General features: G+C 41.7%; 1 protein-coding gene across 1 annotated transcript; it reads left to right on the forward strand.

The window, feature by feature from the left end:
* Nucleotides 1-7,224: 7,224 nt before the first annotated feature.
* On the forward strand, nt 7,225-10,037 carry LOC148864887 (uncharacterized protein At2g34160-like). Its single transcript, XM_088979728.1, has 5 exons — nt 7,225-7,461; nt 8,213-8,261; nt 9,294-9,356; nt 9,453-9,517; nt 9,648-10,037. Exons 1-5 carry the CDS (start codon nt 7,324-7,326, stop codon nt 9,747-9,749), a joined length of 417 nt encoding a protein of 138 aa, XP_088835854.1. The 5' UTR covers nt 7,225-7,323; the 3' UTR covers nt 9,750-10,037.
* Nucleotides 10,038-18,709: the final 8,672 nt, after the last annotated feature.

Below are 18,709 nucleotides of genomic sequence, written 5' to 3' on the forward strand. Positions count from 1 at the left end.
AGAGAGTAGAAAAAATCTAATGAATGTTTCTGATGAGAAACAATCTATTGCCCTAGCTGCAAGAGGGGGTAACATAGGAATGAAAAAGGGAGAACTAAGGAAAGGTGAAGATAAGGACATACTGTGGTATTCACTTCCAGAAGCCTAAACACACTCGGAAAACCTGTTGGGATTTAGTGGGTAGGCCAAAGTGGGCAACCAAAATCAAGACACTTCAAAGAAGCCTCTCAAAAGAAATTTACTTATGGAAATATGGCCAACAAAACTATCAACAAAATAATCAAAATACCGTGTTTCCTCAAGAGCATCCTAGTAGTTCTTATCTCAAGGAAGACATCATCAATTACTTTAGAGATCATTTGGAATTGTATGGTAGGACACTCGGGCAGTTGGATAGGTCGTTTCCTACCCCTTCTACCTCATTCGCTTCTATATCAAGTAAAGGTGCTTCTGCATTTCATGTGTGTACCTCTGCTCCTAAGTCACCTTGGGTCATTGACTCATGGGCATCAAACCATATGACTAGTAAGTCAAATCTTTTCCAGACCTACGCTCCTCTCTAGAAGGGATGAAGTGTGACTTGCCGATGGGTCTCTATCCACCATTGCTGGTCAGGGATCTGTATCCCTTCCTGATGGCCTTGCCTTATCCCATACCCTTCATGTTCCTAAACTTCTTATCAATTTGTTATTTATAAGCAATATTACTCAGTCTTTAAACTGTTGTGCAACATTTCTTCCTCATTCTTGTGTTTTTCAGGAGTTAACCTCAGGGAGGACGATTGGTAAAGGACATATGGTTAATGGCCTCTACATCCTGGAGAATAAAACTGGCCTTACGGCATCAGCCTTTGTAAGTCTTATGAGTCAATCTACAAACAATCAACTATGGTTATGGCATAACCGCCTTGGTCATTTGTCCTTTGAGTCTTTGAAAATTTTGTTTTCTAAATTGTTCAAGTCGATGTCTATTACTAGTTTACATTGTGAAACGTGTCAATTGAGTAAGCATTATATAACAACTTTTTCATCAAATAATAAAAGATCTACTTTGCCTTCCCATGTTGTCTTTTCTGATGTTTGGGGCCCTATAAACATACATACTAAGGGTGGGTACAAATGCTTTATCAACTTTATTTAGGGCTATTCAAGATACACTTGGATATATCCTATGCATTTGAGAGAAAAAGTACCAAAGGTTGTGCAATATTTTCATCACATGGTTTTCATTCAATTTCATGTTGAAGTCCAAATTTTCCAATCGAATAATGCAAATGAGTATTTCCATCACAACTTAGCCGAGTTTTTCTCCTCACATGAATTTCTTCATAGAAGCTCATGTGCTAGAACACCACAACAAAATGGAGTTGTTAAAGGAAAAACCGCCATCTCCTTGAAGTTGCTCGTAGTATGATACTTCACATGCATGTTTCAAAATGGTTTTGGGTTGATACTGTGATTGCTACAACTTATGTTATTAACCGTATGCTATAATGCCTTCTGCAATACAAGGCCCCACATCAACTTCTTTTTCCTCAATCCCCTTTATTTTTCATTCATCAATGTGTGTTTAGGTGTAAGTGCTTTATTCATGATCTATCTCCTAATCGGGGTAAATTGGATCACAAATCTGTTCCATATGTTTTCTTGGGCTATACCTCTTCCCAGAAGGGTTACAAATGCTTCAATCAGGTCATACATAAGTACTTTGTATCGAATGATGTATCATTTTTTTAGTCTAAACCCTTCTTTCAAGCCTCTCCTCAGGGGAAGAATAGTATGAAGGAGGAGAGGCAAGTTCCAATTCCTCGAATCCCTTTTTCCTTTATTCTTGACTCCTCTCCATTCAATGTCTTCTTGAAGCGCCATAAGGGATTGCTAAATTCGAAGGCTATGTAGGAACTTAAGACTATACATCCATCACCTTCTGACTCCTTGAAGGAAAATCCAAGTACCCCTGTTCCCTTTGATATTACTGAACCTATTGCTATTAATGATCCTATTAATGATCTTGATGTCCCAATTGCTCATAGAAATGGGGTTCGATCATGTACCACTAAGCATCCTATTGCTCAATTCTTATCCTATAAAAACATTGCTCCTACATTTCGTGCCTTTTTTACTGCCATTGATTCCGTCTCTATTTCCAAAAGTGTTACAAAAGCTTTATCTATACTTGAATGGAAAGAGGCAATAAAGAAAGAAATTAGTGCTCTTCACAAAAACAACACCTGAGAGTTAGTGAATCTTTCTGAAGGCAAGAGGTTAGTGGGATGCAAGTGGCTATTCATGGTAAAGCATAAAGTAGATGGATCGGTTGAAATGTATAAATTCAGGTTAGTTGCAAAAGGGTATACTTAAGTGTATGAGGTTGACTATGTAGAGACTTTTGTCCCAATTGCTAAAATGAACATTATTCGGATTATAGTATCCTTGGCTATTAACTTTGATTGGGAGCTCCACCAACTAGACATAAAAAATGCTTTCTTAAATGGGGATCTGGAAGAAGAAGTTTACATGATTCAACCTCCTGAGTTTGTAACACAAGGGTGTAAAGGGAAAGTTTACAAAATAAAAAAAAAAATCTTTATAAGGTTTGAAACAATCCCCAAGAGCCTGGTTTAGTAGATTTCACTTGGCTCTACAACAAATTGGGTTCAAGCAATGGCAATCTGACCATACTCTATTTGTCAAGAGAAACTAGAAGAATGTTGTAGTATTAATTGTCTACGTTGATGACATTGTGATTATGGGGAATTGTAACTCTAATATTAAAATGGTCAAAGAATCCCTTGCTATGCAATTTGAGGTGAAAGATCCGGGAAAACTATGTTATTTCCTTGGTATTGAGGTTGTTCACTAAAAAAAAATGGTATCTTCATTTCCCAAAAGAAGTATGTCCTATATCTTTTGTAGGATACAAGAAAGTTAGGAGAAAAGCCTGTAGACTCTCCTATTGAAGAAAATCATCGGCTTGGTGACTGTATTAGAGAATCAGTGATAGATGTTAAGAAATTTCAGAGGTTGGTAGGAAGATTTCTCTACCTATCAATGACTCAGCCAAATATAAGTTATGTTGTTGGTGTCCTTAATCAGTTTATACATGCACCAATCCCATCTAGAGGCAACTAAGAGGGTACTAAGATATCTAAAGAAGTATCTAAGAACTGGGTTACTTTTCAAGAAACATGATCATATGAAAGTGGAAGTCTACACAGATGTAGATTAGGTTGGAGCAATTGGTGATAGGAAATCAACTAGTGGATATTGTACCTTTGTTGATGGAAACTTGGTCACTTGGAGAAGCAAAATAGCAAAGTGTAGTGGTTAGATCTAGTGCTGAGGCCAAGTATAGGGCCATAGCACATGGAGTTGCTAAAGTACAATGGGTGAAGAATTTGATTGGAGAGTTAGACCTCTCGGTTGATGGCCCAATGTCTCTCTATTGTGACAACAAGGCAGACATTAATATTGCAGCCAATATAGTTCTTCATGACAGGACTAAGCATATTGAAGTTGACAAGCACTTCATAAGGGAGAAACTTGAAAAGGGGGAAGTTTGTACTCCTTACATCAGTTCCAGGGAACAACTAGCTGATGTCCTTACAAAGGGTCTTCACTATTTGCGACATAATGAACTATGTGACAAGTTGGGCATGATTGACATATATGCTCCAACTTGAGGGGAGTGTTGTAATGTGTAGAGTCCTACGACCTAGTAAGGGTTTTTTTTTTTTGTCTTTTCTCATCGTATTAGTTATGAGCTCTCACCCTAAGTATAAATACTAACTTAGGCGTCGCCAACTACAGTACTTTGAATAGATTTCTCTCTTCTCTCTCCTCTCTTCTAGTTCTATCGAACAACAAAGAACAACATGTTGCTACATTACCGATGAAGACTAGGAACAAATGGGTGAAACTTTAGGCCATATTTTGGAACCACTAGCATCAATGGCCCATGGTCGACCTCAATTTTTCATGACATGGAAACAAAGGATGGTCTCTTTCCTCATACATTTAGAGTGAAGGTCTAGTTAAAGCTTAGTTTTAGAGGACAATGAACCTATATGTGGATCTAGGGCTCACATGTATAGGGTTTTCAATGGGTTGGGACTTGATTTGACTACGACCAACCAATGTTTTCAACCCCACTGTTGACCCAACTGGTTAAATCGCTCGAACTGCTAGCCGGTTAAAAATTGTTGCCTTTGTCAAAAACCATATAATCTGGACAATTGGACCATTGACCCATTCGACCTAGTGACCGAGTCACGAGTTGAACAATAAATATGTATGTAGGCTTTGAGAGGCCATAACTTTGCACTTTGACGTCCGATTGAGGTTTTTTTTTTTTTATTTTGGGAAACTTTTTGAGATACACAAGGGACCATAGGTGCCTTGCCCCCTATTTTCACCAAAAAGCCCTTTTTTGCCTCAAATTGCAATTTTTAATATATTTTTTCAAATAAAATTTTAAAACAGAACTAAAAAACATAAATTAAATGTAAAATAATACATGTAGAACATAATTATATCTTTTAGTGAATAAGTCATTATCATGGAATTTGTGAGCTCTAAAGCTAAAGTTGGGTTGATTACTTTGAGGGTGTTTCACTGGAGCGTTTCATAGGTCCGTTTCACAAGTTTGCCACATCATAAAGGGAAAACATAGACATGCTTAAAAATCATGTTTGGCACAATGATGTTTGAAAAAAAAAGTTGATGCAATAATAAGCTTTAGGATTCGAGAAGGGAGGCATTTTCTTGAATCACCAAAACTGATGATTTGCATTGATCACTAAGGCGATGTGGCACATTCAAATTTGAAGAATGTGACACCCTTTTTGAGATGTCATGCAGTTGTCATCATCATAATAATAATAAAAAAAGAAAAAAAGTAAGTCAAACAACTTTGAACGCCTAATCAGCTTGCATCTTCACCGAATACGATTCTATTGTATGCACCTTTGAAATGGGATGCTTTAAATATTTTGTTAAAGCAAAATCTATAGTACATTCTATGAAAATCACTGTATCATAATAAACCAGTAATAAAGGGGCATATTATAATGACATTTTTTATGTTGTTAAAATCTTTAACTATAAGTACCGTCGTAAAAACATGAACCATTGAAAAATTTTAATATACCATGTGGTTGGTACACCTTTAACCTGATTCTGATTGGTTGGAATTTTGATGTAAGCACCATAAAAACTCCAAAGTGCAGTTCAGATTGGTTGAATGCTACTTTTCAAAAAAAAAAAAAAATTGAATGCAATGCCAATTTAGCTAGCCGTGGAACCAATGATAATGTCCATGCTAATCATAAAATACATAGGGACCAAACCATTAGGTATGTGTTTGGTTTCATGGGCATTTATAGATGGGGTATTATTGCTTTAAATGTTTATTAAAAAAATATTAGTTTAAACGTTTATTGATTTTGTTGCTTGGTTGGACATTTCCCGAGTGTTTTAGGTAACAGTCCATAAAGTTACTTTACACCTAGATTAACACCCCATACGGATTGACACATATTCATTTGAGGTAACAAGAATTTGGTGTTTTCCCAAATGCCTCATCCACATAAATCCAAGTGTTTATGTTTTATAGTGTTTATTTGATAAACATGGTTTCATGCACAATAAATAACAATGCTTATGTGGCATTGATATGGCGGCATTTTTTCAATAAATGTCCATGGAACCAAACATAAATTAAGGCTTCGTTTGGTTTGTGGGATGGGTATGAGAAAAATGAAATATTCTAAAAATATTTCCTTTTCTCTTGTTTGTTTTAAGCGAAATAGAGGGATGTGATGAGAAAAATGTGGGATGCTAGATCTTAAAATCGTGGAATCGGGGTCGCACCAAAACAGTGCAATCCTAGCGGAAAAACTGAAAAACCACTGTTACTTCCCCTTCCTCGTTCAAACCCAAAAGCAGAGCAGCGGCGGTGGCACCCCCTCTTAGCCACTCCCTTTCTCCCCTCTTCTTCTCTTTCTTCTTCTTCTTCTTCTTGTGTTTTGTTTTATGCCCACAAAAAGCATTGTTCATCGTCTTCTTGACAACAAACACAGGAAATACTAGCGGCGGTGACCATGATCATTTACCCTCTAGTACCTCTCTGTTCTTCCATTTTCTCTACTTCCTTGTTCTTCCCCCTTCCTTTACATCTTCGCTTTCCGTCGATGAACTACTGTTCATCTTCCTCTTCGTGAAATAGAGCACCCCACAGCGGCTATACTCCATCATTCCTACCGTCTCCAACAACCGTTTCACTGGTTTTGACTAGTTTCTCCGATCATCCATTGTTTCTGGCTTTACAACTATTCGTCTCCGATTATCCTCTATTACAGAGAAAGTGCGAAGAAGGGGGACCATTACACGGTGGTCGATTAAGCACCAGCGGAGGAGGGGGGACTATTGGTGCCAGAGGACCTCTTCGAAGTTTCAACCATGGAGTTCTCTATCTCTCCCTCCATCTTCCTCTTCTCACTTCTTCTTCGTAACAGTGTTTTCCTATTATTTTCCCATATATAAAACCAAACAATAGAAATATAAATTTTTACACTTTTTCATCACATTACATCTTTTTCAATCCCACCCAAATCTTCCCACAAACCAAACGGAGCCTAAATCTCTCACTATGGGACTATGTAAGTGTTATCATTGATTCCACGACCAACTAAATAACCATTGCATTCCACCGATCCAAATTATTTCTTAATTAACAATTTTTATCTACTAAAAACTAAGCAAAAAAATCATTATATTCTATCTATTCAGCTGTTATCAAACAGCCCCCTAGCTTGGCATTTTAACAACAAATCCGTAAGTTAGAGGCCTAGCTAGTCCCCGGGAGGCTCCATACCAACATAATTGGGTTGATTCGTTTAGGTTCTGTCGGGTCTACCCGACCCATTTCCAGCCCTCGCTGAACTACTACCGAATTGCTGGATCATCGGCAAGAAAAGTTGCTCGGAAAGAGAAACAGGAGGGATATCGCCATTATCGAAAATGAAGGAGGGCAAAATCTGTCATCATTCATCCGATCGAATCAATATAACAACCCGTACGATTTTCCCAATCTCAAAAGTCAGCCCAAACGAAGACTCGCGCATCACACTAACTACCAAGAAAGATCTCAAGATTCGCAAAACCACGTATCCAATAAAACACATCCACGTGTCAGAAGTGTATTTAAATCACCCGCTCACAGTTCCATACCACTTTCATTTCCAGCGTTGCAAAGTTTCGTAGCATTTCGCAGAGAGCGAGCGAGAGATAGATCAGAAGAATCCAGTCTACAAAAGAGGTTTTCATGGAGGAAGCGACTCTAGTAGTAGCACAGGCCACAGACAACGGCAAGACTGAGCTTGCCAGTGCCAGCCCTAGGAAGTACAGAATTCAAGTTTCCAACACCAAGAAACCGCTCTTCTTCTACGTCAATCTTGCCAAGGTGATCCTCTCTCTTCTATGTTCGGTCGGTTTTTTTTTTCTTTTTTGCTCGAGTTAGGGTTTTCTTCTCACATCTTTGTTCTTGATCCATGTGGTACAAGATCTTCTGATTTTGCTTTTTTTTTTTTTCTGGATACGGAGTGGTTTTCGATCATTACTTGAATTGCACCTCTTGGATTTTATTTATTTACAACCAAAGGAGATTCCCGTACTTTGATCCAGGTGCTTGGCTTTGATTCCATTTCTCTCCGATCGTTTTTGGATTTTCTCCTTTTACTTTTATAACCTTGTTGGCAGATCTTTTCAATAAATGCTAGAGATTTGATTCTAGGGTTTTCTTGATCAATTTTTTATTTGTTATTTTCGTTTTTGGATCCGAACCATTCTCTACATGTATTCCTCTGAATGGTTGAAATGTCCTGGTGATGATAGAAAAAGATTGTTTACCGCCGTTTCTCGTGCATGTGTATAATTCTGGTTCAGAATTTCTATTAAAGCAGTTCAGGCATGGATATCTAGTATGTAGCTAGGGGCATTTGCAGAGCTCGTTTTTCTTTTGTTTTTGGATGTGAATCGTTTGATCTTCTTTTTCCTTATGCAAGAGTGATGAATTATTTTGTTATTCCTTTCTCAGAAAAAGGGTAATTCATGCTATCTTTGGTAGGTGGCATGAAACATTTCCGAGAAGCGAGAATTTATTCAGTTACTAGTTTTTCGAACTGAATCATCTTCTGTTCTTTTTTGTCTTGCAGAAGTACATACAGCAGCATGACGAGGTTGAGCTTTCTGCATTGGGCATGGGTAAGTTTTCTTGGAACTATCTTCCAAACCTTCTTTATTGACGAATCTCTGGTTGTTATGATGCTTCCATGTTTTCTTTCTTGATTTTGAAATATTTCTTTTACTTTCTCCTTTTCCTTTTCCCTCCTTTTTTCTGATCTTTTTTTATAGTTCACAACATCACTTTGCTTGGAAGAAAGACAAAACTCCGTGTGAGATCGACTTAACAGAATTTTGAGCCCATTATTGTATTTTTTACATAACTCTATAAACCTTTACCGTAAAACAAGTAGATAGATGCAGCTTAATTAATCTTCTTCTATTCTTTCTTTCTTTGTTTTTCATTGTTCACTTTTCCTGGGGAAGGTGGGATGAGAGACTTGGGTTATGGCATTTCCAATCTTCAAGTAGCAGCTCGTTACCCATTAGTTCTAGGCAGCCTATTATTAAAGTGGCTCAATCGATCTCTTGTGTTTTTTAGTAAAAACATGAGTGCATAAAAAGATTAAAGCAAAAACATGAATATGGTCCTTAATTAGCCATTAAAGAACCTTGTGGCCTCTAGAAATACTAGGTAAGTAGTCCGAGCAACTGCATATGAAGATATTTAGACAGTGTCACTGAAATTTTTATTAAACCTCAAATTTTTTTGATATTAATATTAACAAAGAAAAGTATGATCTTTGATGGTTTCACTTGTTAATTACTATAACAGTGGATTTGGAGAGTCTGTTGTCAGAGTTGCAATCCTACTCTGGACCTGTTAAGAACCCAGAATCGCAATCAAATGTAGGGGTATTCATCTATTCACTGTTATAGTAATTAACAAGTGAAACCATCAAAGTATGATCTTTGATGGTTTCACTTGTTAATTACTATAACAGTGGAATTGGAGAGTCTGTTGTCAGAGTTGCAATCCTACTCTGGACCTGTTAAGAACCCAGAATCGCAATCAAATGTAGGGGTATTCATCTATTCAATTTTAAAGTGGGGAAGCCATCTATTAATATTTTCTTATTCACATTCATTAATATTTTTGAAATCTGTTTTCAGCTATTACTACGGTTGTCACAATTGCTGAGATTTTGAAGAACAATAGAATGGCCATCCAGAAGAGTATGAAATCTCATTCTCTTAATGCTATCTATTAGTTTCTGTACAAGAATTAAGGAAACTGATAGTATTAAACCAGTGATTCTATGAATGGAACAGAAATTTTAACATCTACAGTTGACATGAAAGATGAGACCAAAGGCCGCATGGTACCAAAAGCCAAGGTGGGTTGGTTTTCATTCTTGTGTTGATGTTCATTATCCAGTTATTTTACATACAAAGTAGAAGCAGTCAAAATAACCATGATTCGTTTTCTACTTCTGGTTAATTATTTATTTTCTTAATCACTTGTAGATTGAAATATTGTTGGTGAAGGCTACCAGTTTCGATAATCTGATGACTTCTGCTAAAACAGCACCAGAGATGATTACAAATAATGACAAGAAGGAATTATGAGACCACATTTGACATCCATTTTCTGTAATCTGATGTTTACGAAATTTTATTACATTTAGGACTGATATTGGAGGGTAGGACTTTACAATTTGAGCCACTACTGCTAACATGAAGGAGGAATTAAGAGATTAGAGATACCACCTTCGCACGGGGGGATCCTGTCTTTCATTTCTATGTTTCTCGCTATCATCTTTTCATTTCTTTAGTTGTAATCTTGTTTCTTGTAGGCATGTAACTGAATCTGGTTAGTCGACAATACAAATGAAATGATGATTGATGGTTGAACCACAGACCTATGGCATTTTCATTCAAGTATGGCCTAACTTTTCAGCCTTCTGCACCTAAATACGGATCGTCAATAAGGAATTCAAAATATGCAACCACAGGAATCAGTTCCTCTCTCTAAGAATTAAAAATTGGCTGATTATATATACGTGCCAAACTTCTAATAAATTACATGGAGGGCCCCTCTCTTGAGCAATTCAAAATGAGGATGCAATGGGGAAGTTACATGAAATGTCTTGTCAAGAGTCAGCGTCAATTCCTATTTGTGAGATCCACCGGTAAGTTATTTCTTAAATGACAAGCTATAACCTGCAAAACCAATTTATATATACATATGATAATTCCGATATCCAAACAGAATGGAATGGCAAAAAGCCGATACCATGTGGATGATGATTTTAAAAAGCTAGTTTTCCACTTTTTCTTTTCTTCCGTGTTTTTAATATTTTTCAATCGGTGCTTCTTGAGTTGAGATAGGCACCGGTAGAGGTGTAAATCGGGCCGGTGGCATGATGATCCGCGGGCTGTGCTATGCCCGGTACGACCATGCGGGCTATCTTGGGCTTGGGGTTTTAGGTCTACGGGCCGGTATGGTATGGCACGATCGAGTGGGCTGTATTGCCCACAGACCATGAGCTGGCATGGCCTATATTTTATAAATTATAATTATATAATAATATATAGTATATAATATATTAATAAAATAAATATATTTTTTTAATTTTATTATACTAATTTATTTAATAATTGCATATATAAGCAATTTTATACACAAAAATCATATAAAATTAAAATTTTAGGTTTTTGCCAATTTTTTTAAATGAATAACTTTGGCCCGATGCACGGCCCAACCTGGCCCAAAGCTCAGACCACGGGCCAGCCTAGCTCGTTGAACGGCATTGGCTCGCACAGCCCTGGGCCATGGATCGTGTCAGGCTAACCCCCAAAATTTTCACCGGGAAGGTAGCACAGCCCATGGGCCAGCATGGCTTCACTAACACTTTGCATGGGCCGCCAATGAGCCATGCCGTGCCGGCTTGGCATGGCCCCGGGCTGGCACGGCCCACTTTACACCTCTACCTACAGGGCATGCCCCCACAGCACATCCCAAGAACATCTCCCAGTGACAAGCACAGGTACGAGAGATGTGTTCCCAATGCACGTTGAGATGTGCATGTGAGGCACCTTTGTGGCGTTGATGTGATCTCGCACTTATTTTACAATCTTTAATGCAATAAAAATATTTATTTTGGTTATTTAGTAACTATTGAGGGATTTTATTGAGCCCATTTTGTGTCATATTGTGTTTTGAAGAGCCGAAAATATTGACCAATCAAAAGATTTTATTGAGCCCATTTTCTGTCATATTGTGTTTTGAAGAGCTGAAAATGTATGGTGACCAATCAAAACCCACCATTGAATTTTGATAAATTCCACCAGATTGCTTAACATGTTTATGATATTTGGTTGATTGGTCATATATTTTTACAATATCATGTCTTTCTAGCATCATAGTGGTACCCTTTAAAGAGACATTAAATTTGGGTTAATCAACTTTTAGGACAAATTTAATTATATCTTCTCCGGTTATAAGGTATAAGAAAAAAACTCTATTTGTGTATATCTATGTATCTGTACTATATATATATATAAAGCAAATTGTCCATGTCACACACCCTCCCCTTTTTCCATTCCCCATAACTTGCTTTCTCCTTAAGCTCTCTCTTACCTCTTCCTTCATCTCTCATTAAGTCTCTTGTCTTCCTCCTTTTCCCCTACCTCACCCTCCTATTAATCCACATCATCAAGGTTCTACTCATCTCCATTAACCATATCATCATCGTTATCAATTTCAGAATTGTAGCAGAACACAACTTCCTTAAACCAACCAACGCACAGTTATAGGAAACCTATCACAATGATTTCCTTCTTCCTTTATTCCCTATTACTGAAAGAACCTCATTTTTCCTATGTGATGTTGTTCAATCCGAGGTAGTGAACGAATCGAGAATGGCAATCAAATAGTCCTCATTGGTAGGTCGGGGTTGAGCTTCAAGGACGAGGCTATGCTTCAAGATCTATGATCAAGGAAGAATTCAAAGGCCCAAGGAATTACCCCCGGGTAAGTACTCCGACACTAAAATCAGTAAGAGGTGGTGGATGGTCGGACCGAGCTATAGGGATGTTGGTCCGGGCTAATTAGCAGTGTGGGTGCTCGAAATAAAAAGCCCCTTACCCTGAGCATGGAGTACCTTTTTATAGATAGAGGGTATGTATCCTGATCGGAGTAGGTTTCTAGGGAAATTGGGGCAAAGTTCCCCGCCGAGGTTACATGGGGTAGAGTCCTACTCCTCGGCGGAGTTATCTTCCCATCCCTATCCATTAGGCGGGCTTATCCGTGAGGGGCGTAGCTGACGTGATTGGCAGTATCTTGGCAATGCCGTAGCCCGGCCGACTGTGCCGATGTGGCTGAGCTGTGACAGATGGTCAGGGGCCTCATGGCCAGCTCAGCCATGTCCCCAACACCACTCCCCCAATTCCAAAGCCGAGGGACGAGGTTTCCTAGGTTTGTTGCCCGGCTGAGGAACTTCCGAGCATGCATATCGTTTGTGTCGTATTGGTCGTTACCGAGGAGTCCTCCAATCATCGACTGTAGAACTTAAATAAGAACCAAAATTTTGGTTCCCGAACCACTCTCCCAGTTCTACTATCGAGGAGGGGGAGTGCTTAGCCAGACTACTGTGTGGCCTTGTGGCCGTTAGCTACCTAGTCTGAGGATTTGAGTGGCCTAGCTGAGGATTTGAGTGACCTAGCTGAGGATATGTGTCGAAGACAAGACCTATACTACGGGTCTCCGCGTCGAAGGTTGGACCGGTACTGTAGTTGAACCGGAGCAATTAATGGGCGCAACCACTACCTGTCGAGGGTGCCGCTTTGGTTTCCAAGGCTTCCTGTTGTACGTTATTGGTCGCGTCTGTTGGCCTTCCAAGGCGTTGTTAGGGGTGCTTCATCTACATCGTTGATCTCTCCTCAGTTTGTGCCCCTAATGGTTATAAAAGGGAAGAGGGGGGCCCCTATCCTTAATATTGCTTGCAAGAGTGTTTGGCATTCACTGCTCAACAGATTTGTCGATCACATAGTTCAACAAATAGCTTAGTAGACATCTCGGCAGATAGCTCGGTAGCTTTCACTCTTTAGCTCTGTACATTGTCCAGTATGTCCTCTTCGTCTCGTCGGTCCTCTTCCTCATTCGGGTCCTCCAGTAGTTCTGGTTCCAGCTCTTGTCATGGCTCGACCTACGAGCCTGAGCTTAGAGACCTTGTGGCTGCCAAAATTGAGCAAGCCGAGGCTGGTCCTTCAGGGATGGAGATAGAGCTTCCTCTTCAGGCAAGTAGCCGGTTCAGTACCATGCCCAACGTCTTAACACCCTAGGATATGGCTCGGATTCAAGCTATGTACGCCATTCTCGCGGAATACCAAATGAGGTGTCCACTGCCTAGGGAGATGGCCACTGATGCTCAGCTCGGTGAGCTGTGTGTTTATGAGTAGAACTTGGAGGCTGGGCTGAGGTTCCCATTGAACGAGGGGTTTGCCGAGGTGCTAAACTGGTATAGGGTGTTGTCGTTGCAGCTGATGTTGAACTCCTTTACGTTTTTGCTCGGCCTTATTTCCTATTGTGTCGTCTGCGATATCAAACTAACCCTGGGGATAGTGAGCTTTATGCTCCACCTAAAACACCACTAGTAGGGGTACTATTACTTCTCCACCCGGCGGAATATTCGGTCGTTGGTTGGGGCCCCTTCTTCTGTGAAGCACTGGAAGGAGTTGTTCTTCTTTGTGCAAATCCTCAGGGGTCTCCCTTTTCTTGCCGAGTTGTGGGAGCCGAGGATGACTCTACCAGAGCCCCAATGGTCGGTGCTTACTTGGGAGGAGAGGTCAGCCCGGAGCATGATCCACGAAATCAATGTTATCGCGTACACATGCTTGGAGATGCTGATGCCCGTCGAGTTAATGGAAAGGGTGACCGGTCTATTTCTTTTACTTTTGTTTGCCAAGTTAAATTTACCTTGTTTGCTTTGTACTTATCTTGGATATCCTACGTTGCAAGTGTGAGTATGGCCAGCGAGGAAGAATTTGTCTGTCAGATGAAGGCGCTTCGAAAAATGCAGGAACGAGCCGGTATGCAACCGAAGGCTCGTCCCAAGGCAGAAGAGCGGCCACGATCCAAGACAGGGAGCTCGTCGGCGAAGAAGAGTTCGACAACGAGAGGTCGATGAGGACGACGCTGTTGTGATTGACCCCAAAAGGGGTCCGTTGTCCTGCTGGTGTGTCAATAATTGAGGCAGGAAACAACTCGGGTCTACACGTACTGAGGTCGCCGGTTCGCGTAGACAATAATCTAGAGATGCTCGGGGTTCCTGAGCAGTTACTACAAGGAATCATGACAATGTCAATAGCTCAGGAATCGATCAGGGTGGGTAGTGGAGCCTTGTAGTGTACGTTGCTGCTGTCAGTTGCCTAGGTAAATCCTTTTCTTCTTATTCCTTGTGTTTTGTTCTCCTTTTTGGTATACTTATCATATTCGTCTGTAGAATTCTTGTGCAATGGTCGTGCTGGTTGATCATCTCCAATACATTCGGTCACCGTATGAGCGGGAACACTCTGAGTATCTATGAAAGAAGGCACAGTTGGTCGAGCTCCAAGCTGCTGGGACTATGACTTTGCATAGAACGAAGTTGTCTGTCTTGAATTCATGTCTTCTTACCTTAGTATCGTAATGTCATGCCATCTTCTGTTGTTGTGCAACCATCTTCACATGTGCTCAGTCTCGAGCTTCTTCTACTAGGTCCAACTCCGCGCATAGATCTTTGTCATTCTGTCCCTCGCCAAAGAGCTCATTCCGAAGGGTTGGAGAACCTATCTCCACGGGGATCATGGCTTCGGCCTAGTAGGTCAGACTGAAAGGGGTCTCTCTAGTGGCAGTTAACGGGGTCATCCTATAAGCCCAAAGAATTCTCGGCAGCTCCTCAACCCACCTTCCCTTGGCCTGATCTAAGCGTGTTTTCAGGCTATGTAGTAGGATGTGGTTGGTTACCTCGGTCTGCCCGTTGCTTTGAGGTCAGTGTACTGCGGTGGTCCAGTGATCGATCCTTAGGTTGGCACAGAGGGCCTCGAACTTTTTGTCGGTGAACTATGTTCCGTTGTCTGTGATGAGCACACGCGGGATACCAAAGCGACAAATTATTCCCAGCCAAAGGAAGTTTCGGGCATTGTGAGCGGTGATGTGTGCCAGGGCTTCGGCTTCTACCCACTTCATGAAGTAGTCCATTGCTATGAGAAAGAACATCTTCTGCGCAACCGCGGTGGGGAAGAGGCTAAGGATGTCCATTCCCCATTGGGAAAACAACCATGGGCTGGTGATCGGTCTCAAAGGGACCGCAGGCTGGTGATGTAGATTAGAGTGACGTTGGCAACTATCGCACTTCCAGACTAACTAAGCAGCATCCAGGTTCATCGTTAGCCAGAAATACCCCTGTTGGAGCACCTTATGGACTAGTGCACGTGGGTCAGGGTGATCTTCGTAAATGCCTTCATGTATTTTCCTAAGGACGTAGTATACCTCAGCTGGTGGAGGCACTTCAAGTAGGGAAGCGTGTGGGAATGGCAGTAGAGTTGACCCTGTACCAGGCAATACCTAGCTTCTCTGTGTTAGAGTCTTTTTGCTTCTGCTCGATCCTTAGAGGAGGTGCCCTCTCGAAGATACTCGATTATGGGGTCCATCCAATGTTGCACTGGAAGGGTGAGGATGATTGATGGTGTGATGCTCAGCTGGGCCAGCGTGTCTAAATGGACAGTTGAGTCAAGGTCGAACTACGGCAAGGCAGTGAGCTATGAATGAGCTCCTGCACCTTCTGTATGTAGCTCGCCATAGAGGGAGTCTGAGCCTTGAACTGGTCGTGGATTTGGTTGACCATGATCTGAGAGTGAAGGCCTTGATTCATCATGCCCCAAGGTCTAAAGCAAGGTGGAGCCCAGCAATCACGGCCTCATACTCAACCTCATTGTTGGACGCTTTGAACTCGAACCTGAGGGTGTGCTCTAACACTACATCGTCCAAGTCGAGGAGGATAAGGACAGCGCCGCAGCCTTGCTGGTCCATGCTGGGGGCAGTGGGGCCGGTTCCAAGGCATGGGCTTTGATCATCGGTCAGGGTGCGTACTCGATGCCGAATTCACTCAACTCCACACTCCACTTGACTAGACCGCCTGACGCTTTCGGTCTCTGTAGCACCTGCTTGAGGGGTTGGCTGGTGAGTACTCGAATGCTATGGGCCTAGAAGTAGGATTTGAGTTTTCTAGTTGCGGTGACGAGTGCTAGAGCCAAGTTTTCAAGATTGGAGTATTGGGTCTCTATGCCACTGAGGACCTTGCTGGTGTAGTAGATCAGCCTCTGTACCCGTCCCCGACCAAAAGGTAGAGCTTGTTCTACCTTAGTTCCTCTTCTTTGACTAGTACTGAGCTAACGACCTCATCTCCGACCGAAAGATAGAGCAATAGCTCGTCACCTGGGCTCAGCTTAGTTTGGAGGGGTGGCGAGCTCAGGTACTGCTTTAGCTCCTGGAAAGATTGCTCACACTTTTCTGTCCAATGGAAGTCCGTTGTCCGTTTGAGGGCTTTGAAAAAGGGGAGGCACCAGTCCACGGGCTTGGACATAAACCTGCCAAGGGCAACTATTCTTCCGGTGGGTCGTTGCACTTCTTTGTGGGTCTAGGGGAATGGCATGTCAAGAATGGCTTTTATCTTCTCCGGATTTGCTTTGATTCCTCTCTGTGTTACCGTAAACCCCAGAAACTTGCCAGAGTCAATCCCGAAGGCACACTTAGTTGGGTTTAACCTCATCTTGTACTTTCTAATTGTGTCGAAGACTTCATGGAGGTCAGCCAGGTGGTGTTTGGCCTTTTTGCTCTTCACGAACATATCGTCGGCATATGCTTCCACGTTCCTACCGAGTTGTTCTTTGAATACCTTGTTCACCAACCACTGATAGGTGGCGCCGGCATTTTTTAGGACAAAGGGCATTAACTTGTAGTAGTATAGGTCGCGATCAGTGATAAAAGTCGTTTGCTCTTGGTCATCCGAATCTATTCGGATCTGGTTATAGCCTGAGAAGGTGTCCATGAAGCTTAGGAGCTCATGTCCTGCTGTTGCGTCAATGAGTTGGTCAATCCTTGGCAGAGTAAAGTTGTCTTTGGGACAAGCCTTATTTAGGTCGGTGAAGTCAATGCAGATTCTCCACTTTCTGTTGGACTTCTTCACCATCACTACGTTGGCCAGCCAATCGGGGTATTTGACTTCCCTAATGAATCCGGCGTCAAGCCACTTCTGTACTTCATCAGCGATCACTTGCCATCGCTCTGTGGTGAAGTTTCTCTTCTTCTACTTCACATGTTGGTAACAGGGGTCAACGTTCAGCCAATGTGTGATAACTTCGGGATCAATTCTAGGCATGTCCTCTACTGACCAAGCAAATACATCAACATGATTCCTCAGTAGTCGAACAAGTTCCTCTCGGAGGTGGTCGCCTAGCAGGGAGCCAACTTGGACCGTCTTTTCGGGATCTTCCTCAAATAGGGGGTACCTGGACGAGGTCTTCCATTGGTTGGCCGTGTTGTGCCTTTACTTCATCACACAGGCCATATGCTTCCACCATCAATGTCTCAGTTGCTGGATATGGTCCTCGACAAGATAACTGATAGCAATGTAGCATTGTTTTCTGGTCTCCACATGCCACCCCTATGCCATACTTGGTTGGAAATTTCATGGCGATATGGTATGTTGAGACTACAGACTACAGGGCATTGAGTGACAGCCTACCGAGGATCACGTTGTAAGAGGAGGGGTAACGCACCATGATGAAGTCTACCATGGCCGTCGTTGTCTCCGATCAAGAGGGGAAGAGTTATCCTTCTAGTGGGTTGGAGGGACTCTCCCGAAAATCTCATCAAGGAAGTGCTAACCGGTGTAAGTCGTTGTCTATCAATGCTGAGCTTTTCAAATGCATCTTCAAACAATACCGGCGGAACTCCCATGTTGATTAGGATCCGCTGTAGCTCAAAGTTGGCCACTTCTACTGTGATGACCAATGCATCGTCATGCAATGTCTGGACCCCTCGGAGTTCGTCATCGGTGAAGGTGATAGATGTGTCGTGCCTCCTCCTGTGACCTCGGTTGTCGGTCTTGCACAATCGAGCATATCTTTTCCGTCCTGAGTTGCTTTCCCTTCTAGAGGCGGTTCCTCCCGATATCACGTGGATGATGTCGACTGGTGGGCCTTGGGGTGGGGTCTGTCGAGCTCCGTCCGCTCTTCGTTCCTCTTGGGTTGTCTTCTCTTTTCTGTCTATGAAGTCGCTGACATAACCGTGCCTAATTAAATCTTCAATATGGTTACATAGGTCAAAATAGTTCTCCGTATTGTGGTCGTGGTCCTTGTGGAACTGCAATATTTGTCTCAGTTCCTCTTGTTACTTTGCATCTTCATCTTCTCGAGCCACCTGACATAGTTGCAGTCGTGGATTTGCATCAGAACTTCAGACCGCAGAATATTAAGTCACGTGAAATTCCGATAGGTCGATGGAGGGGTGTGAGTTCTATGGTCGGTTCGGCGATTTTGTCTCT

The sequence above is a fragment of the Nelumbo lutea genome, chromosome 3 (assembly GCF_056320005.1).
Source record: "Nelumbo lutea isolate HS-2025 chromosome 3, American lotus-T2T, whole genome shotgun sequence".
Taxonomy (NCBI): Eukaryota; Viridiplantae; Streptophyta; class Magnoliopsida; order Proteales; family Nelumbonaceae; genus Nelumbo; species Nelumbo lutea.

Excerpts from the sequence above, each read along its gene's own strand:
- LOC148864887 (XM_088979728.1), top strand. The coding sequence starts at position 7,324 with ATGGAGGAAGCGACTCTAGTAGTAGCACAGGCCACAGACAACGGCAAG. Across the intron at positions 7,462-8,212 it reads TCTACGTCAATCTTGCCAAG|AAGTACATACAGCAGCATGA; the intron begins GTGATCCTCTCT and ends TTTGTCTTGCAG. Across the intron at positions 8,262-9,293 it reads GCTTTCTGCATTGGGCATGG|CTATTACTACGGTTGTCACA; the intron begins GTAAGTTTTCTT and ends ATCTGTTTTCAG.